This window comes from Botrytis cinerea, chromosome 4 (genome assembly GCF_000143535.2).
Source record: "Botrytis cinerea B05.10 chromosome 4, complete sequence".
Classification (NCBI taxonomy): Eukaryota; Fungi; Ascomycota; class Leotiomycetes; order Helotiales; family Sclerotiniaceae; genus Botrytis; species Botrytis cinerea.
This window is the reverse complement of record NC_037313.1, coordinates 190579-207323: the sequence shown is the minus strand read 5'-3', so window position 1 is coordinate 207323 and position 16745 is coordinate 190579. Positions and strand designations below refer to the sequence as shown.

Sequence of the window (16745 nt, the reverse complement as noted above, 5' to 3'; positions counted from 1 at the left end):
CATAGAGGCACATCGGAGGGGGAGAGCTTCGAAAATGGTGACGTAGTTGATGGATTTCTTATCGGCATACCATGTATACATATGTATGTACGCTCGAATTAAATAGTGGAGGATACTGGCGGATTATAAAATGGGAGCGGATACAGAAGACAATCTGGGGATGTGAGGGTCAGGGGCGTTGAAAATGCAATTTGAATGACCAGAGAATGAAGCAAATAAAGAATTGGACTCAAAAAACATACACCACAATTTGAACCGAAAATTTGAGAATGTGTAGGACGGAATGGAGTTATCACCAAGGTAATCATGATATGGAGAAAAGCAGGTATCGTTTACACGTTTGAACCGTCTGATTGCAAAAAACCATTGAACACCAAAGAATCTTGAGTGAAAGATCATGATACCATTGCCCGTGCGATAATGCAGGATATCAAAAGATATCGAAAGCAACCGGCCTGTATTATAAACCTTGCCAGATACACTCCATATGCTACCACCACAAAAGCCCAACCATTTACTTTGTCTCGGTCTCCTCTGCCTCGCCGAATTGAGCTGCCTTCTTGGCTTGGTTTCTCTCGACCTTTCTCTCGCGGGCAGCCTTGGTCTTCGCACGCTTGGCGTCCATCTCCTCCTTGAGGAGTCTTTCACGTGCCTTCTCGGCCTTAGCTCTGTGGATCTATTGTAATCTGTTAGTTTGATGCTTTCAATTAGCAAGCAAGAACCAATATGATACTTACGTGTTCGACCAATGCACGCTTGTGCTTGAAAGTGTTACCCTTGCTCAAGTGGTAAAGTTCGTGGTAAAGGTGTTTGTCGATCTTGCCGCTGGCACGGTACTTGACTAAGAGACGTCTGAGGACTCTAAGACGACGCATCCAGACAACTTGGCTAAACAAATATTAGCCCAACAATCCTCTTCCATAATCTATCGTGCATAATGTATTTCTTGATGATTTTTCTCGGAGTGGCGAATGTCGTACCTTGGCATACGGGCATCTGCGGTACCCTTTCTCTTACCGAAACCACGGTGTCTACCAATTCTTCGTGCAGCGGTGAGTTCACGAGCGCGTGCGCGGGAGTGCATGGTGACTGGCTTGCGGATGATGAGGCCATCGGAAACGAGTTTGCGGATGGTTTGACGGGAGTTGGCGTTGGAGATTTCGCTGGTCTCGTTGGGGTCGAGCCAAATCTTGCGCTTTCCGCAGCCGACGACGGAAGCCGCCAGACGTTTCTGAGTTGTAAGGTTGACCCTATCGTAAGAAAAAAGAGTCAGCTTTTGATGCTTCCGATGTTTTTAAAGTCATGTTGTTGGTATCGCTTCAAGAAGGCTCGCAACGTATCGAATCAAACAGAAATGATCGATTGAATGGAATGGAAATATCTAGCAACAGCGTGGGCTTACATCTTGACTGAATTCGTGGTCGTCGGTGGTGGTCGTCGATATTGTCGTTTGTCGATGGCGCTCGATGTTCAAGATTCAATGCGTGGTCAAGATTTCCCTCGCTAGAATTTCCACTAGTGACTAATCAAGAAAAATCTAGGGCTGTCCCCTACCCACAATCTGGGAAATTTGATCAAAAAGGAAAAAAAAAAGTTTGAGGAATTGCGAAAATGATCGAAATTTTGAGATTCATAAAAGTTTGGAGCTAAGTGAGTGCAGAAAAGAGAAAACAATTGGCTGTCTTGTTCAATTGAAGTTTCCCAAAGATTCATAAATCACGTGGTATTTGTCAATCTATCCTATGATTAGTCATCACAATCCCAATTGTTTTCGGGTCCGCCCAAGGGAAAGAAAGCCCAACGCCGCAAACACCCATTTAAATTCGATATTCAAAGACTGCCAATGTTCAAAAGCAACTCTGACAACCAAATAACCATTGTTGCATTTGGTGTTTAGCTTCATTTATTGAAGAAAAAAATTCAAAAAAGTCGCCAGGTCCTCGAAAATCCTTCAATGTTGAAACGATTGAGTTAGTTGAACAATGCGTGGTTCAGAAGCCATCAATTTTTTGTTAATATATACGAGCAATCCGAATTGAAATTCATATCTAGTGATTTTTATTGATAATGCAAATGCTTTTCTTATGCTGAAATTTATCATCACATCAAATCGTAACCTCATTTCCTTATGCATCAAAAGCCTTTTCGCCCAAATCCACCTTTCCAATACTTGAGATCTCCTTTTCATCATCAACCTCATCATTAGAAAGACCCAGTCCACCCTGTCCACCTTCAGCTTCTTTCCTCTCTCGTGCTGTGTTGCCTAACCTCAATGCAACCCTCTTGAAGTAATCTTGCATACTTCTCTTTTGATTTGGTGCTAGTTCTTGAGCAGCGATGTATTTATCAAATACCTTGCTTTCTTCTTCAACGACGTTAAACAATGCGAGGAACGCTGCTTCTGCTGCTAGCTTGATAGGAATGACAGGATCTCGAACACCTGCAAATACAGGCGTGGCGAGTAAGGGAAGATGTGGTCGAACTGCGTCTGTTTGGTGGCGACAGATTGTGCGAATTACTACAAGCGATAGACGACGAGCATCGGCCGAATTTCCTGGTTGAATCAACTTTGCTAATGATTCAAATATTGGCTTCGTCTTTTCGAACTCATGGTTTGCGGTCTCAGCAAGAAGGTATTTTCCGGCGGCGAGGATACAGTTTTCTGATATGAAGTCCTGAGAAACGGTTAGTCTTTGACCTTGGAAGTTGATACGATGTAACTTACATTTTTGCTTGCCATGCCTTGGCAAATGACTTCCGGTAAGTCATTAGCAAAGGCAGTTTCCGTCAATGCGGATGGTGCTTCGGCAAGGACAGCATTTAATGCGAGAACCGTAGATGGAGTAAAGTGGGTTGTTGCCACACGATTCTTAATCAGCCCTGAGGCGTTTTCGGGGGTTAAATTCTTGATCAATGCTGCGAGAAGCTTGGCATTAGTGATAGCCATAGATACATCGTTGTCCTCTGGGTCAGTATCGATCAACCCGAGTACTGCGCTGCGCGAAGCCTCTCCCATATTAGCACCAGCTTTACTGATAACCTCATACAACGCCTTAAGCATGGCATTCCTAACTCCGGAGTCCGAAGTTCTTGAACCTGTAACTAGCTCGGCGATCAAAGGATCAATTCTTGGAGTCAAGGTAATCAAAGTGCCCAAAGCTTTGGCAGCACGAGTTCTGAGGACTTCGCTCGATGTATCGGCCAAAGACTTGGCAAATGTACGTTGCAATTGTGGAAGGAAGGGTTTCAAGAAAGTCGGGATCTTCTCCAACAAATTGTTCAAAGTTAGAAGAATGGCAGCTTTGACGTCGACAGACTTTTCAGAAACTACACGAATAAGCGGACCAGTGATCTGAGTAACAAATGGCTTCAAAGAATCTCCACTTGTTCGGTCAACAATGTCGGATATAGCTAGGGCAGATTGTGTACGTTGTTCAGCAGTACCATTCATAAGACCATGTAAGAAGATGGGCAAAATGGCGTTGATACCCTTGGGCAATCCGAAACCAGGTAAGTTGGATCCGGGTACACCGACGTGTTGTAAAGTCTGTCTTGTCGAATAAATGAGTGTTTCCATTTCTTCCTTCCTTAATTGTTTGGTGAACTCCGAAAGTGCACTCCAGGCGGCCTTGACAACTTCCGGATCTCTATCGTCGAATGAAACGAGTAATGCGCGTACAATATCTTGGTTGTAACGAGAGTAGTCAACTGTAGCTGCGGCGAAGAATTTGGCAAGGCGATGGTCCACATTTGCTCTTCTGCGATGATCATCGTGCTTCACTAATGCAAGAAGAACATTCATAGCCACATTGAGGCCATCGAACTCGTCAATGGATTGAACAACCGTATCAAAGGATGACTCGAGCTCCGACTTGAGATCCTCATCCTTGGAAGAAATGATGTTATCCATCAAAGAATTCAATATAGTAGGTAATCTTCTTGCCATCGCCGGCCCTGCAACGGTTGAAAGCGAGGCAAGAGCCCTGGCATTGAATGAAGATATAGGCGAGGTTGTAAGCGTTGGTATGAGGTTTGGAAGAATGATATTTGATCTTGTCGTTTCAGTCAACAAGGTCAGGAGTGCAGATAAGGCATTGTCAGCCTCATTTTCTGTGCGGAGTAAGCTTAAGAGATATGGCAAGACCTGGTCGACAGCCTTTTTGCCGAGAATTTGCTGTAGCGAATCGAAGGCTTCAGCTGCCGCTTCTCGGACTTCGTCATCCGAGTCTATCAAAGCAACTCTAACAACAGAAATCAACGTCTTCTCATGATCTTCCAAAGCCTCTGGGGAGGCTGATGAAATCAATTCACGGAGTGCAATACATATTCCTTGCTTAGCATCTGTATCTGTAGAATTTTGCAAGCCATCCTCCAAGGTGGGTAGCAGGGTTGAGAGAACTCCATCACCTGCTTTGCGAATCAATTCACCAAGTGCATTACCTGCAATAACCTTCTGCTCCATGTTGGAGCTTCCCAATCGTCGGATAATGAGTTGAGTGAGCGTAGGAATAAGCTCCTTAAGTGTTCTGGGACTCGCGACAAGAGCTTTCCAAACATTGACAGCGGCTGTTCGAACCAAGCCAGAAGTATCACATCTGCAAATGTACAACGAGGATAATACCTTGTTACGCTTCTCCTCACCAAGTACCTCGAGCAACGATGCACCAGCTTCTTGCGCACCTTCTTCGACCTCATCCTGTTCTGTATTCGCACTAATACCAGTAAGGTTGAACAAAAGATCACCAACCAATTCGACGGAACTGAGTCGAATTCTGTAATTGTCGTCTGCTAGACCTCGCTCCAATTCTGGCAGCAAAAGATCAATAGCTCTCGTGGCGAAATTCTTGACAAGAAGACGACCAGCTCTCAAAGACGTGTCACGAATTGATTCAACGTCGTCCGCCAGACCAGAGAGAATAGGTGGAATAATCTTACTAAGGTAGTTGGCGAAACTGTTTCCGAAACATACGGGCAAGAATATGAAGAGCGACATGAAGCCTTCCCGAACGGAAGGTTTGGATGAAGCAACATTTTGAAGAATTGTTGGAAGAGTGTCCTCGAGGCGGCTTGTACCCAGTCCTGCAAGAACTTCACTGAGTGCCTGTGCAGATCCCAGTCGGTCACCGGCTCCAGTATCTGATTTGAGTGTTTGCATGAGACCTGGAATAAGATCCGGAAGAGCGTCTTCTCCCAATTTCTCGATGAGAGAACCAAGAGCTTTGGATGCAGTTGCACGAGTAGTTGGTACGGGGTCAACAACTGCAATTTTCAAACCAGCAACTAAGATTGGAAGATGCGATACAAGATCCTTTCTCTCTGTTAAATGAGCAAGACTACCAATAACCTGGGCAGACTTTCGTTTGGTTGCCGATCTATCACCCAAACCTCTCTCAAGAATACGAACAACGAGAGCAAGGGAAGGTGCGTCAAGATAATGAACGAAAGACACCTTGATGAGCGAGTCCAATGCATTATCCGTGTACTTAGTAGGATCACTGAGAGCCTTGAGAAGGACATCGACAAGGCTCTTGATCTCAGGGTTGTTGATAACTTCTCCGAAGCGCTTCAAACTGCGATTGGCAGCAAGACGGACCTCTTTGTGACTGTCATTCAATACACCCGTCAAGGGTGGAATAATCTCGGGAAGACTCTGGGCAAGTTGTTGCGGATCAAGATACGCCATTGCACCTAGGAGATCACAAGCACCCTTCTTACTTCGCCATTGGTCGTCATCAAGACCATCAAGTAGTGTTGGCAAAATTTGTTTTACTCCATAAGAGCTCAGGCTTGCAAAGCACACTTTTGCTGCTGCCAAACAACCTTCACGAACATCTGCGCTTGAGTCACCGAAGCTTGAGAGCAGTTGAGGAACAATTTGAATGACGTAAGGCTCAAATATACGACCGAGAATCATGGAGAGAAGTTCATAAGCTAATAGAGCTCCTTCTCGGTGATTGACATCCTTTTTATTGTCGATCGCACCTTTCAGTGTAAGCATGATTCTGTATTCTCGTAGAGCGGAGATTCCTTTTCCATTGACAAGACCTGCAAGACCATATGCTGCACCACGTCGACCGGCATATTTCTTCGAATTGAACAGTCTGTCGAGAACTAATTGGATGTAGTCCAAAGTATTCTCCTTGGATGCACGAACGAGTGGTGGCAAGCACTCAGCCACGGCATATTGTACAGTCTCAGATGGGGTACTTAATGTTTCTAGAAGCCTGTCTACAACCTTTGGCACACGTTCATCGCCGGCTTTCAGATGTTGTGCCAGGGCACCATACATGATGATAACGGCCTCGTTTACTCTATCGGAAAATTCGGAGCCTTTGTCTGGTGTCTCGAGTGTGCGTTCAAAAGTCTTCATCAATTCTTCCACTTTGTCCTTTCCATGAATAGCTATAATAGCTGTGGCAGACTCAACCATTTCTTCTCGAACAATTGAGTTTCTATCACCAAGTGGCCCTTCAATTAAGAAGTTGAGGAACGGAGTAAGGAGCGATTCGTCAAAAACTAAAGCCAGTTCTCTGAATGCAAGTGCAATTCCATTTCGGGCTTCCCATGGGTCCGATAAATCCATCTTCCTGGGCATACCATACTCGTCAAGCTGGGGAACTCGAGGCTTTGCCCACTCTGTATAAGAGGATTGCAGACGACTAAGCACATCCTTGAACGTTGAAGGCTGTAATTTTACAGCCTCGGCGATAGACCTAGCTGCAGCTCGTCGAAGTTGCTTATCCATGCTTTCGAGATATGGTAGCATTCGGAATGGTGATTCGGTAGATATTTTAAATTCACTTTCCTCCCAGATTTCTCGCCCAAGCTCAACATTCTCTTCTACATCGTCATGGCATGCTAACCAGATTTCATTGGAAAAATCGAGCTCACTCATATCAATCTCTGCACTAATTGACTGTAATACCGAGGTTCGTACAGCAACTTGTGGAACAATGGCTCCTTGTGCAAGAATTGAGATCTCATTATCAGTAATATTTGGTGCGATACATCTGCATAGATCTGTCAAACAATCTTTGATTGCCTTGTAATGCTGATTATAAGTCTGCATCGACGAAATTAAAGTGGAGAGAACTTCGTCCCGAGGTACCAAAACGTCGGAACAGGCATCAGTATGAAAAGAAAGGAATTCCAGGGCGAGAACAAGTTGGGCATCGGCATCATCGCTTTCTCCAAATCCACCATCTCGAAGTACTAGGAAGACGAGAGGGAGAACATAGATTAGAGACACTGTATCGAATGGGCGTTGTTCTGCAGAGAATCTTAGGCGATACAATACACGTGTGATAAGAGCCCCAAGTGGTTCTTGAGTCAAGGCTGGTGGTAATTGCGGAACATTCATAGCTCTAAGCGTTGCCAAACCAATAAATGAACGGAGTATACCTATACGACTAGAAACTCTTTCGGCACAAAGAATGTAAGCATCTGGAGCAGCCGTACCAGTAATCAATCCAGCCCCAGCATTTATTACCTTTACCAAAGCTCTCACGGCAGCTCCCATCCACAACGAAGCTTCTGTTGGGGGCCCTGTTGCAAGACTTTTGATGATTCCAACTCCGCGAAGAAGTCTTGACTCTAGAGCTTGAATCTGGCGTCTGATTTCTGATTCTTTCGATAGTTGAGCCTTAACTTTGGCTGTTTCTTCCGGAGTGAGCTTCTTCTGCTGACCCTTCTTCTTCGCCAATGAGGCTCGGAGGTCTTCCTCCCATTTTAAAGTATCGTAATCCTTCGTGTTCTTGTTCGGGGTATGACTTTGAGCTTTAGATGCTAATACATCTACGAAGGCAGTTCCTTCTGGAGTACGGAAAATGGCTGCCTCTGTTGGACCAACATTGGCGAGCTGAGTAGCGTCCAGGTCTTGCTCTACTAGTTCAACAATTCGTGCGGTCATAACTTCTGGAGCAACGAAAGCAAGCTCAGCAGCGGCATTATATGCAGCGTCTTTGACAGCCTTGGATCGTGGTACTGCGGCAGAGTCTTGAATGCTCGTAAAATCGAGAATCTGCTTTAACAAAGCGTCTCCACTTTCTCTAGCAAGATTGCCAGGATCAACCTCAGCCTTCAGGCACAGCTCGATCCAGCTTACTCTTGGAAGCAGCTCTGGTCGACAGATAACCAACAGCGATATCATTTGGTCCTTAACTACCACCCGATCAACATCACCATCCCGTCGTGCAATTTCGGCTGGTGTCAAACAGATGGCTTTCAGTACTAAGTGCAAATTCTCATTTTCCGTTTTTGCCGATATTGGAGCACTGTCTTTTTCTCCAAGCTCAATAGATTGTAACCATCTCCACAAACCAGATGTGATGATTTTGGATACATTGCCAGGAAAGCGAACGTATAGCTGGGAAAGCAAATGAGAAGCATGTCTTCTGACATCATAATGTACATTAGGAGAACATATAGAAAATATGACAGCTTGAGACCAACCAATAGCTGATAGGGATGCCGGGTCTAGAGAAGCGAGCTGATCCGGAAAGGCAAACAGGGATCTAACAAACCACATGAAATCATCGAAGCTAGAAAGTTTGCTGTAAATACGAGGATTCAGTAAGAAAGATGGCTTAGGCTCCATAAGTAGTGATTGGTGTGAGACTTGAGCCTTTTTGAGCGCTGCGTCAATCTTCGGGCCTGAAATAACACCTAATTTTGTCTGTGAGATTGCAGCAAGAACGTAAGCTGCAGTGACAAGGCCAGACTGAGCTGCAGGTATGGAATTCGCCGTCACTTCTTGCCAAATATCTACCAATGCTGTGATGGCCTCTTCTGCCAAGGCCTTCGATTCAGATAATTCAGGTTCTTCGGTGTCCCATAGCAATTCTCCGAGGCGGATCGTCCATAGTTTCTTAACGGGGACCTTTTTATCGGAAATACCTTTTGTGAAACTGGTAACGATGGATTTATCCAGAGGAGATTCGTTCTGCACTCTATTTTTTAGGTAATGTAACAAGGCAGATGTCTCTGCTAACAATGCAGCTTCGTTGGCTTCCTTTCCTGCGATTGTCGCAAGGCCAATAGCTGCCGAAGCATTTGACTTGGAGACGGGCAATATTGCTAGCATTTCTGCATAGTTGGCCCTCTGATCTGCTGCAGATACTTTACCCCCTTTTAATGGTGTCAAGATTTCTTCTGACACTTGAGCAATAGATGTTTCATCATGACATTTGGGTACAATTGCTCTGAATGCAGAAAGCGCTCCTTGACGAATTGTGGGATTGGTCGACTTGATGTTGGATAGGATGGGTTTTAGGAGCTTAGTTTGGAGAACGTTTGAGAGATCTACTGAGATAGGTAGAGACTGGAAGAGTGGTGTGACAAGATCGTTTAGTACAATCTCAGGAGCCCTTAGCAACGCTTTTTCGAGGGATGGTACTATTTCTCGCTCGAAATCTTCCTGGGTAGTAAAGTCCAAGAAAAAATCTTTCAAAGCATTGGCAATATGTGAAGGCAGCGGAGTCCTAGAGGCTATGATCTCACGCGTATAGTAGCCGTAAATTAAAGACTTCTTGCTTTCCAGAACCACCTTTGCTTGCGGTTTCCTGGCGCATACTCCTGAAATTGCCCCTAGCATCACAGCGTTCTTGGGTGAAGGTTGAGCCTCTTTGGAACTCAATTTCTGGACACTGTCTCCGATTGCAGTTTCGAATACAGCGCTTTGAAAAACATTCCGCAGACCCCGCCATGTAGTTTTTAGTGCGGACGGCCTATGTTTCGATGTGATGCATAGTTCAAGTGCCCGCGCATTACTAGTTACGACGACTAAACCCCAGCTCTTCCATCTGGCTTCATTCGTGGTTACCTGTAATATCGCACTACAATATTCGACCAAAACAAAAGCATTGCTTGGAGCCAGCCCTCCCTTCTTAGTTTCGGCATCCAATGCATTCAAAAAGCCTGACAAAAACTCAAAAGCGCAATCGGAATCAAATATGTGCCGTATGCACAGCTGAACAGCAAGTCTCGAATCTCGGTCGTGGTAATATGGGTATGTGGAAAATAGAAGTTGAAGTAAAACGGGGAAAAGTTTTGGATCGAGTTCTACAAACAAAGCTTTGTTAGCAGCTAAACACAAGCAAGGGCGTTGCGCGGCAGTTTGTGCATTTGCGTACCTTTCTTTGAAAGCCTTTCCTCGATCAATTTTAACTGTCCTAATCGTAGGTTGGTTGAAGAGGAAGTGAGCGCAGCCTTTGTAAGAGTAAGGTCCAAATCCACCCCCTCATTATGACCGTTAATCTCCACCTCAGACATGTTGTATACCTGCAAGATCTCTCATGACCTGATGGTCTTTTCAAGTATCTTCTCAAGTATCTCAATTGTGTACTCTGCGAACTGCTCGTGTGTTTGATTGTACCTAGTATCTGTTTGCAATTCTTGAGGGGTGGACTGACTGCCTGGATCAATGTTATCGCGGCCTCCGAGGAAAAAAATTGGAGAGAAGTGACGACCCTAGCGATATTCGACCGTACAGAGTAACAGAGTACAGTAAAGAAATACCGACCCCCACTATAAATCGGCCCCGCGTTTGGCATTAATATTTGGCGTTACGAGGCTGCATTGTTTTAGGGACCTTGACAATTACATTGAACCGACAAATTTAATCACCAATTATCGAAACATATCTAGAAGATGGCTGGTGGCAAGAAAAAGAAGAAGCCAGCTACGAATCCTGCCAGAGGTTTTGCTACCACCTCGATTGCCTCGAAACCCAAAAATGAAGCTATCGAAGCTGTTAAGGAAAAGGATGTGGCAGATGACGCTATTGATACGACTGAAAGCCAACAATTGGGAGAAAAGGCTGGTGAAGTCGCAGGGAAGGGACCTTCAAATCAAGATTCCGATTTGACTCCCGAAGAGTTCGAAAGGCGACTCGAGAATTCTGAGCTTCAAATACTCGTCGAGAAACATTCCCAGAAGTCAAAGAGAGATGCGCTCCGCCAAAAGACCCGATTAGAAACCGATCGCAGAGTTCTACGAGGCCAATCAGAAACTCTCAACACGAGGAAATGGCTACCCCCTGAGCTTATGGAAGAGATTTTGGATTTAATCAAAATGGAAGGGCGATTTTCCGGTCCAGCAACAGATACAACTTCGTTGAAGCAGGTATCGGAAGAGGAGCTTGCAATTCGGCTCTGGACTTTACAACAAGCTCTGGTGGCGGCTGGATTTGTAACAGATAAAGTGTTGTTGGCCCTGCAGCATGTTTTGGATATCTCGGACAAGATTGGCAGTAGTAATAAGGATACAATTTGGGGCATGGAAGAATCGCTGGAATGGCTTTCCCGTGAATGTTCGAGGGAAGAATTGCCTGACTACCAGAATGCACATCGCAGATTAGCATCTTCGCAAAGGTCTCAGAATGGTATGTATATCCATATTGCCTTTTATTTACTAGAGTTAATAAATTGTCTTCCAGGTACACCGTTCGACAGCCCTATGGCCTCGGGAACAACTACGCCAAGAATAGAATCAGATACGAGGCATTTCGCATCAATTCAAACCGGAGGAAATACTCCCCGAAATGGAAAGAAGCAAGAAAACAATAAGAAAGTAGCCATAGTAGATTATGACAGCGATATTGACCCAGAAGATCTCCTCCCAGTATATCTGAAAACCAAAGAAAAGATGTTCATACTCCAAAACTCTAAGTCTACCACTGATACACGTTCAAATGGCAAAAGGGGTGCCCCGAAACTACAAAACAATGGAAGTCCCGTTGATGTAGAGTCGGCGAGGTTAGCAAGAAAGCTTAAGAAAATAGAGGATGATGTCTTGTTTGACAAATATCCTGCAGAACTACAGTGGAACGAACAAAGAATAAAGCTAGAGAGAGATGCAGCTACCTTGCGCGCTTCTGAATTGGCTGCAGATAAGGAAGTACAAGAGTCTGACACTTCAGTGGATTCTGATGATGAAATTAGCAGAGAAGCAGCTGCGATTGGCAGAGCCATGCTCGAGGAAAATGGCAGTGATGACGATGCCGCACTAGCTGATCTTTTTGCTAGCTTACCTGTCAATGAAGTTGATCCTCTGACTGGTAAAAGCAGTACGGTGGTCAATGGTAAGGATGGGACAAAGGTTACTGTTCGAGATTTTGGTAAATGGTCAGGTGTCAACCCAACTAGAGTTCTTGAAGAAGCCTGTCGAGCAAGGTAAGGGGCAAATAATTTACTGGGAATGAACCATGCTTACAAAATTATAATAGGGACTCTTCAGTGAGGTTAGCTTACACTCTCATTTCTGATACAAGTTACTCCAACCGACACAACCTCCGAATCACCTGGTCAAAATCACAAGATCCACTTGCAACTACACCCCTCCCACAGGTTGAATATGCCTCAAGTGCGAAATTACAAAGTTTTACTATGGTTTCTATATCCACCCCGGATCCCCGCCAATCTGAAGCATATATTGCTACAACTGCATTATTTCTTATTTTTGGGTCGTCAGCAAAAGAAGATAAAGTTTCTCTCCGTTTACCGGCGGCATGGCGTGATCTTTGGACAGAATTTGCTGAGATTAAGAAGGAAAAATCGGATGAAGAAGATCGAAATGCTATCAAGACGTTTCGTGATTTAGTTCGCGCAAAACGAGATCAAGAATTAGAAGACGGTGTTTTGATACATAGCGCTTTCCGAAATCGAGGAGCAGTCAGGACGCCTGGTAATGAGGAAGCTTCTACAGACAAAGGTCCCAAGGCAGGATTTGCTCCCGAGGCATACCAGAGAATATGGGCTGAAAAATCCTCATCGCACAGTTATCAACATATGCTTCAGTCACGAATGCAGCTACCTATGTGGTCATTCAAAGATGAGGTACTCGGTGCTATAGATCACTCACAAGTAGTTATTGTTTGTGGTGAGACTGGATGCGGAAAGAGTACGCAAGTCCCAGCATTTATTCTGGAGCACCAATTGTCCAGAGGAAAGCCTTGCAAAATCTATTGTACAGAACCTCGACGTATTTCTGCAATCTCTCTTGCTCGCCGTGTGAGTGAAGAGCTGGGCGAACGCAAGAACGATCTTGGCACTTCTCGCTCACTGGTAGGCTATGCCATCAGACTGGAGTCTAATACATCAAAGGAGACTCGACTCATATACGCTACTACTGGAATTGTGATGCGAATGCTCGAGGGGTCAAATGACCTCAGAGATATTACGCATATCGTCCTTGATGAAGTTCATGAGCGCACAATAGACAGTGATTTCTTACTGATTGTCCTTCGAAAACTATTGGTGCGGAGACCGGATCTGAAAGTTGTTCTAATGTCTGCAACAGTCGATGCCGATCGCTTCTCAAAATATCTAGATGGTGCTCCTGTCTTGAACGTCCCAGGCCGTACATTCCCTGTTCAGGTCAAATATCTAGAAGACGCCGTTGAGCTCACAGGATTCTCTCTAGATAATGGTCTGCAAGAAAAGTATACTGACCTTGATGACGATGTTGAGCTCGCAGATGACGTTTCTAGCGAGGCAACGAAAAGTGAAAGTACAAAGGCTCTACGAGGATATAGCAGCAAAACTCGTAACACTATTGCACAATTCGATGAGTATCGGATTGAATTTGATTTGGTTACGCAGTTAATTGCAAAGATCGCTGCCGATGACCGGTTCGTGCCGTATAGTAAAGTAAGTTCTGTCCAAGTGAATCCTCCGGTTTGCAATCCTTGATGTGAACCAGATATTCTGGCATTACACCAAAGATCGCGTCCAGTCCCAGACCCTTTAAGTATCACTTGAAATCATGCTAACTTCTTAAAGGCCATCCTTGTATTTCTTCCAGGAATTGCTGAGATACGAACCTTGAATGATATGCTCTGCGGACACCCAGCATTCTCGTCAGACTGGTATATATACCCGTTACACTCCACCATCGCAAGTGAAGATCAAGAAGCTGCCTTCCTTGTGCCGCCACCTGGAATTAGAAAGATCGTTCTGGCTACCAACATTGCTGAAACTGGTATCACTATTCCAGATGTCACTTGTGTAATTGATACAGGAAAGCATCGCGAGATGAGATTCGATGAGAGGAGACAGCTCTCCCGTCTGTTGGAAACATTCATTAGCAAGGCAAATGCTAAACAAAGAAGAGGTAGAGCTGGAAGAGTACAAGAGGGACTCTGCTTTCATCTTTTTACTAAATATAGACACGACGAAATCCTGGCCGATCAGCAAACCCCAGAATTCCTGCGATTATCTCTCCAAGATCTTGCCATTCGAGTCAAGATTTGTAAGTTGGGTGGAATTGAGGAGACATTGAGTGAAGCATTGGATCCTCCGTCTGCTAAGAACATCAGACGCGCCATTGACGCCCTTGTAGATGTTAGAGCCTTGACAGCAGGAGAAGATTTAACGCCTTTGGGTCTTCAATTGGCGAGGTTGCCACTCGATGTTTTCTTGGGGAAACTTATGCTTCTTGGTAGCGTTTTCAAATGTCTCGATGCAGCAGTAACAATCGCTGCAATTCTATCCTCAAAATCGCCTTTCTCTGCTCCTTTTGGACAACGACAACAAGCGGATACTGTCAGACTTGCCTTTAGAAAAGGTGATTCGGATCTTTTAACAGTTTATAACGCTTACTTAGCTTGGAAGAAAGTTTGCATGGCCAATGGCTCCGAGTATCAATTTTGTCGCAAGAACTTTCTTAGTCAGCAAAGTTTATCGAATATTGAGGACTTGAAAGGTCAATTGGTGGTTTGTCTTGTGGACTCTGGATTTCTCCCTCTCACAGAGGCTGAGAGAACTGCTCTAAACAGGTATGTTAACTGCAATTATTTGCTGAAGATGGTCTAATTGATGCAGAACACGTTACACGAGTCGTCGTCGACAATTTTTTGAAATACCCTTCAGGATCAATGCAAACAGTGATAACGACATCATTGTCTCCTCTGTCATTGGTTGGAGTTTCTATCCAAAGCTTCTTATTCGGGATGGTAAGGGATTCCGCAACTGCGCCAATAATCAATCGATTAGTCTACATCCTACCTCTGTAAACAAGGGTCATCATGAGCTCAAATGGCTCTCGTATTATCATATTATGCAGGCCAAGCAGTAAGTTCTCCAGACATTATTTAATTTCACCACTAAGCCCAAGCAGGTTTTACAATGCCCATGAAACTACAGCCGTAGAGGAATTCTCGATTGCTCTTCTCTGCGGAGATGTCCGTTGCGACGTAAGTTCTATCTAAGTGTATTGTTAAAATTGTCCACTAATCTTAATATAGATGTACGCCGGTGTCTTCATATTAGATGGTAATAGAGCCCGATTTGCCGTGTCGGATTGGAAAACGATGCTTGCTATCAAAACAATGCGAGCTCGACTTCGAGACATACTCACTAAATCTTTCAAAACGCCTGGAAAGGCCCTCACAACACAACAACAAAAGTGGATGGATCTCTGGCAGAAGATCTTCTCACAGGAATTCAAAGATAAATAGAGTAGATTGGGCGAAATTGGGATTATACGAATGGGCCGTCATGTTTTATAACTGCCACGTAGGCTATGCTAGATACCTAAAAGAAGACTGTAGTTTTACCAAAATACCACATATTGTAACATGCATCCTTCAGCAGAGAATACGCAAATCCTGATGTGCTCATGAACTTCTCATATCGATGTTTCTGTGATGCCCATTTTCATGTCTATCCATCTAGCTTTGTTGCCTCACTATGTGTCAAATACAAAATTCGAAGAGTCTAATATGTCAATGAAGATGAAGAATACATGAGGAAGTATTATTTGGTATCCGTTTAAATATCGACGGTGATCTTCCTATGTAGATGTGGGAAATATAATATTTTATTATGGTGAAGAAGTCTGAAATATTTAAATGACAACCCATTCAATACTGCTGCTGGGCTGAAGCGCTGATCGCTGATGTTGGGCGGTAGAATCTGCAAATATGCAAATTTAAAATGGAAAATTGCTAGCTCTCATATGAGATAGTAGCACTTTGGTGTCCAAATGAAGTAAAACTAGGAGTTGATCTTCAACACTTATGATTCGAATCCTCGAGATCGAGTTGGACAACCTTTAGTTGATATTAGGCGGTAGTGTCCCCAATATCCAAATGGGGTTGAAAAAATAATAGCAAAAACAAAACGCTTACGCTTTCAACGCTTGAAGTTAGCTTCGTGATTTTGGAGCTTAGTTATCTGAAAATGCCATCCATGATTTTAGTCCCAACCACATACTTTTTGATGATATTATATTTGAAGCGGTAATCTTTAGAGTTCATTAAATGCTGAGCTTCGTCTTGTGGACTGGATCGCTATCATCTTGTCTCATAGAATAGAGTAGTGAAAGTATTATTGGTGCATAGAGTTTTCGAACAAGTTTACATTCTTGCAAGGTGTTATCTGACATTAAAAAATAAATGCACTAATTTTTTCTTCTTTTTTCTCATGAATCTCGGAGTTGTCGTCTGAAATAGGTCTATCATGATTTTAAGTCTTCTCAGCGTCATAACGCATGTAATGACACTGGCTATTGGGAATTCCAAGCATAAGTCAAGCCCCACGATCGCTCTGCTCTTTCACAAAATTTTGACGACTTTCGTCTCATATCCTCAACCAAATTAATTGCATTTTTCCAAGTGGAATCAAAGTTCCAATGAATATAATTGTATGATCTGGTGTGAAATATTTTGCACGTTATGTTGTCTCACGCTGACCTGGACTATTAACGAATGTTATTGAATCTTCTGATATTCAACAATCAAGACTTCA

The 16745-nt window shown here is 44.0% G+C and overlaps 3 protein-coding genes across 3 annotated transcripts; 1 reads left to right on the top strand and 2 right to left on the bottom strand.

Moving 5' to 3' along the window:
* Nucleotides 1–35: 35 nt before the first annotated feature.
* Nucleotides 36–1632, bottom strand: BCIN_04g00540 (hypothetical protein). Its single transcript, XM_001554406.2, has 4 exons — nt 1403–1632; nt 981–1250; nt 738–888; nt 36–676 (listed from the first exon to the last, which is right to left on the bottom strand). Coding segments are annotated over exons 1-4 (585 nt in total). The 5' UTR covers nt 1405–1632; the 3' UTR covers nt 36–514.
* Nucleotides 1633–2011: 379 nt separating this feature from the next.
* Bcgcn1 lies at nt 2012–10437 on the bottom strand. Its single transcript, XM_001554407.2, has 3 exons — nt 10131–10437; nt 2726–10059; nt 2012–2675 (listed from the first exon to the last, which is right to left on the bottom strand). Exons 1-3 carry the CDS (start codon nt 10267–10269, stop codon nt 2127–2129), a joined length of 8022 nt encoding a protein of 2673 aa, XP_001554457.1. The 5' UTR covers nt 10270–10437; the 3' UTR covers nt 2012–2126.
* A 72-nt stretch (nt 10438–10509) lies between these two features.
* Nucleotides 10510–15575, top strand: BCIN_04g00520 (hypothetical protein). The gene is made up of 7 exons (XM_024692318.1): nt 10510–11380; nt 11435–12170; nt 12224–13646; nt 13779–14773; nt 14820–15068; nt 15115–15190; nt 15242–15575. The coding sequence occupies exons 1-7, from the start codon at nt 10648–10650 to the stop codon at nt 15452–15454; spliced, it is 4425 nt and encodes a 1474-aa protein (XP_024548093.1). The 5' UTR covers nt 10510–10647; the 3' UTR covers nt 15455–15575.
* Nucleotides 15576–16745: the final 1170 nt, after the last annotated feature.

Bases quoted from the DNA above. Each gene is read 5' to 3' on its own strand.
- BCIN_04g00540 (XM_001554406.2), bottom strand. The intron at 889-980 runs GTACGACATTCG...ATATTTGTTTAG, and splicing joins GCAGATGCCCGTATGCCAAG to CCAAGTTGTCTGGATGCGTC. The intron at 677-737 runs GTAAGTATCATA...AGATTACAATAG, and splicing joins AGCGTGCATTGGTCGAACAC to ATCCACAGAGCTAAGGCCGA.
- Bcgcn1 (XM_001554407.2), bottom strand. From the start codon at position 10,269: ATGTCTGAGGTGGAGATTAACGGTCATAATGAGGGGGTGGATTTGGAC. The intron at 10,060-10,130 runs GTACGCAAATGC...CTTTGTTTGTAG, and splicing joins GGAAAGGCTTTCAAAGAAAG to AACTCGATCCAAAACTTTTC. The intron at 2,676-2,725 runs GTAAGTTACATC...ACCGTTTCTCAG, and splicing joins AAGGCATGGCAAGCAAAAAT to GACTTCATATCAGAAAACTG.
- BCIN_04g00520 (XM_024692318.1), top strand. From the start codon at position 10,648: ATGGCTGGTGGCAAGAAAAAGAAGAAGCCAGCTACGAATCCTGCCAGA. The intron at 12,171-12,223 runs GTAAGGGGCAAA...AAATTATAATAG, and splicing joins GAAGAAGCCTGTCGAGCAAG to GGACTCTTCAGTGAGGTTAG. The intron at 14,774-14,819 runs GTATGTTAACTG...TAATTGATGCAG, and splicing joins GAGAGAACTGCTCTAAACAG to AACACGTTACACGAGTCGTC.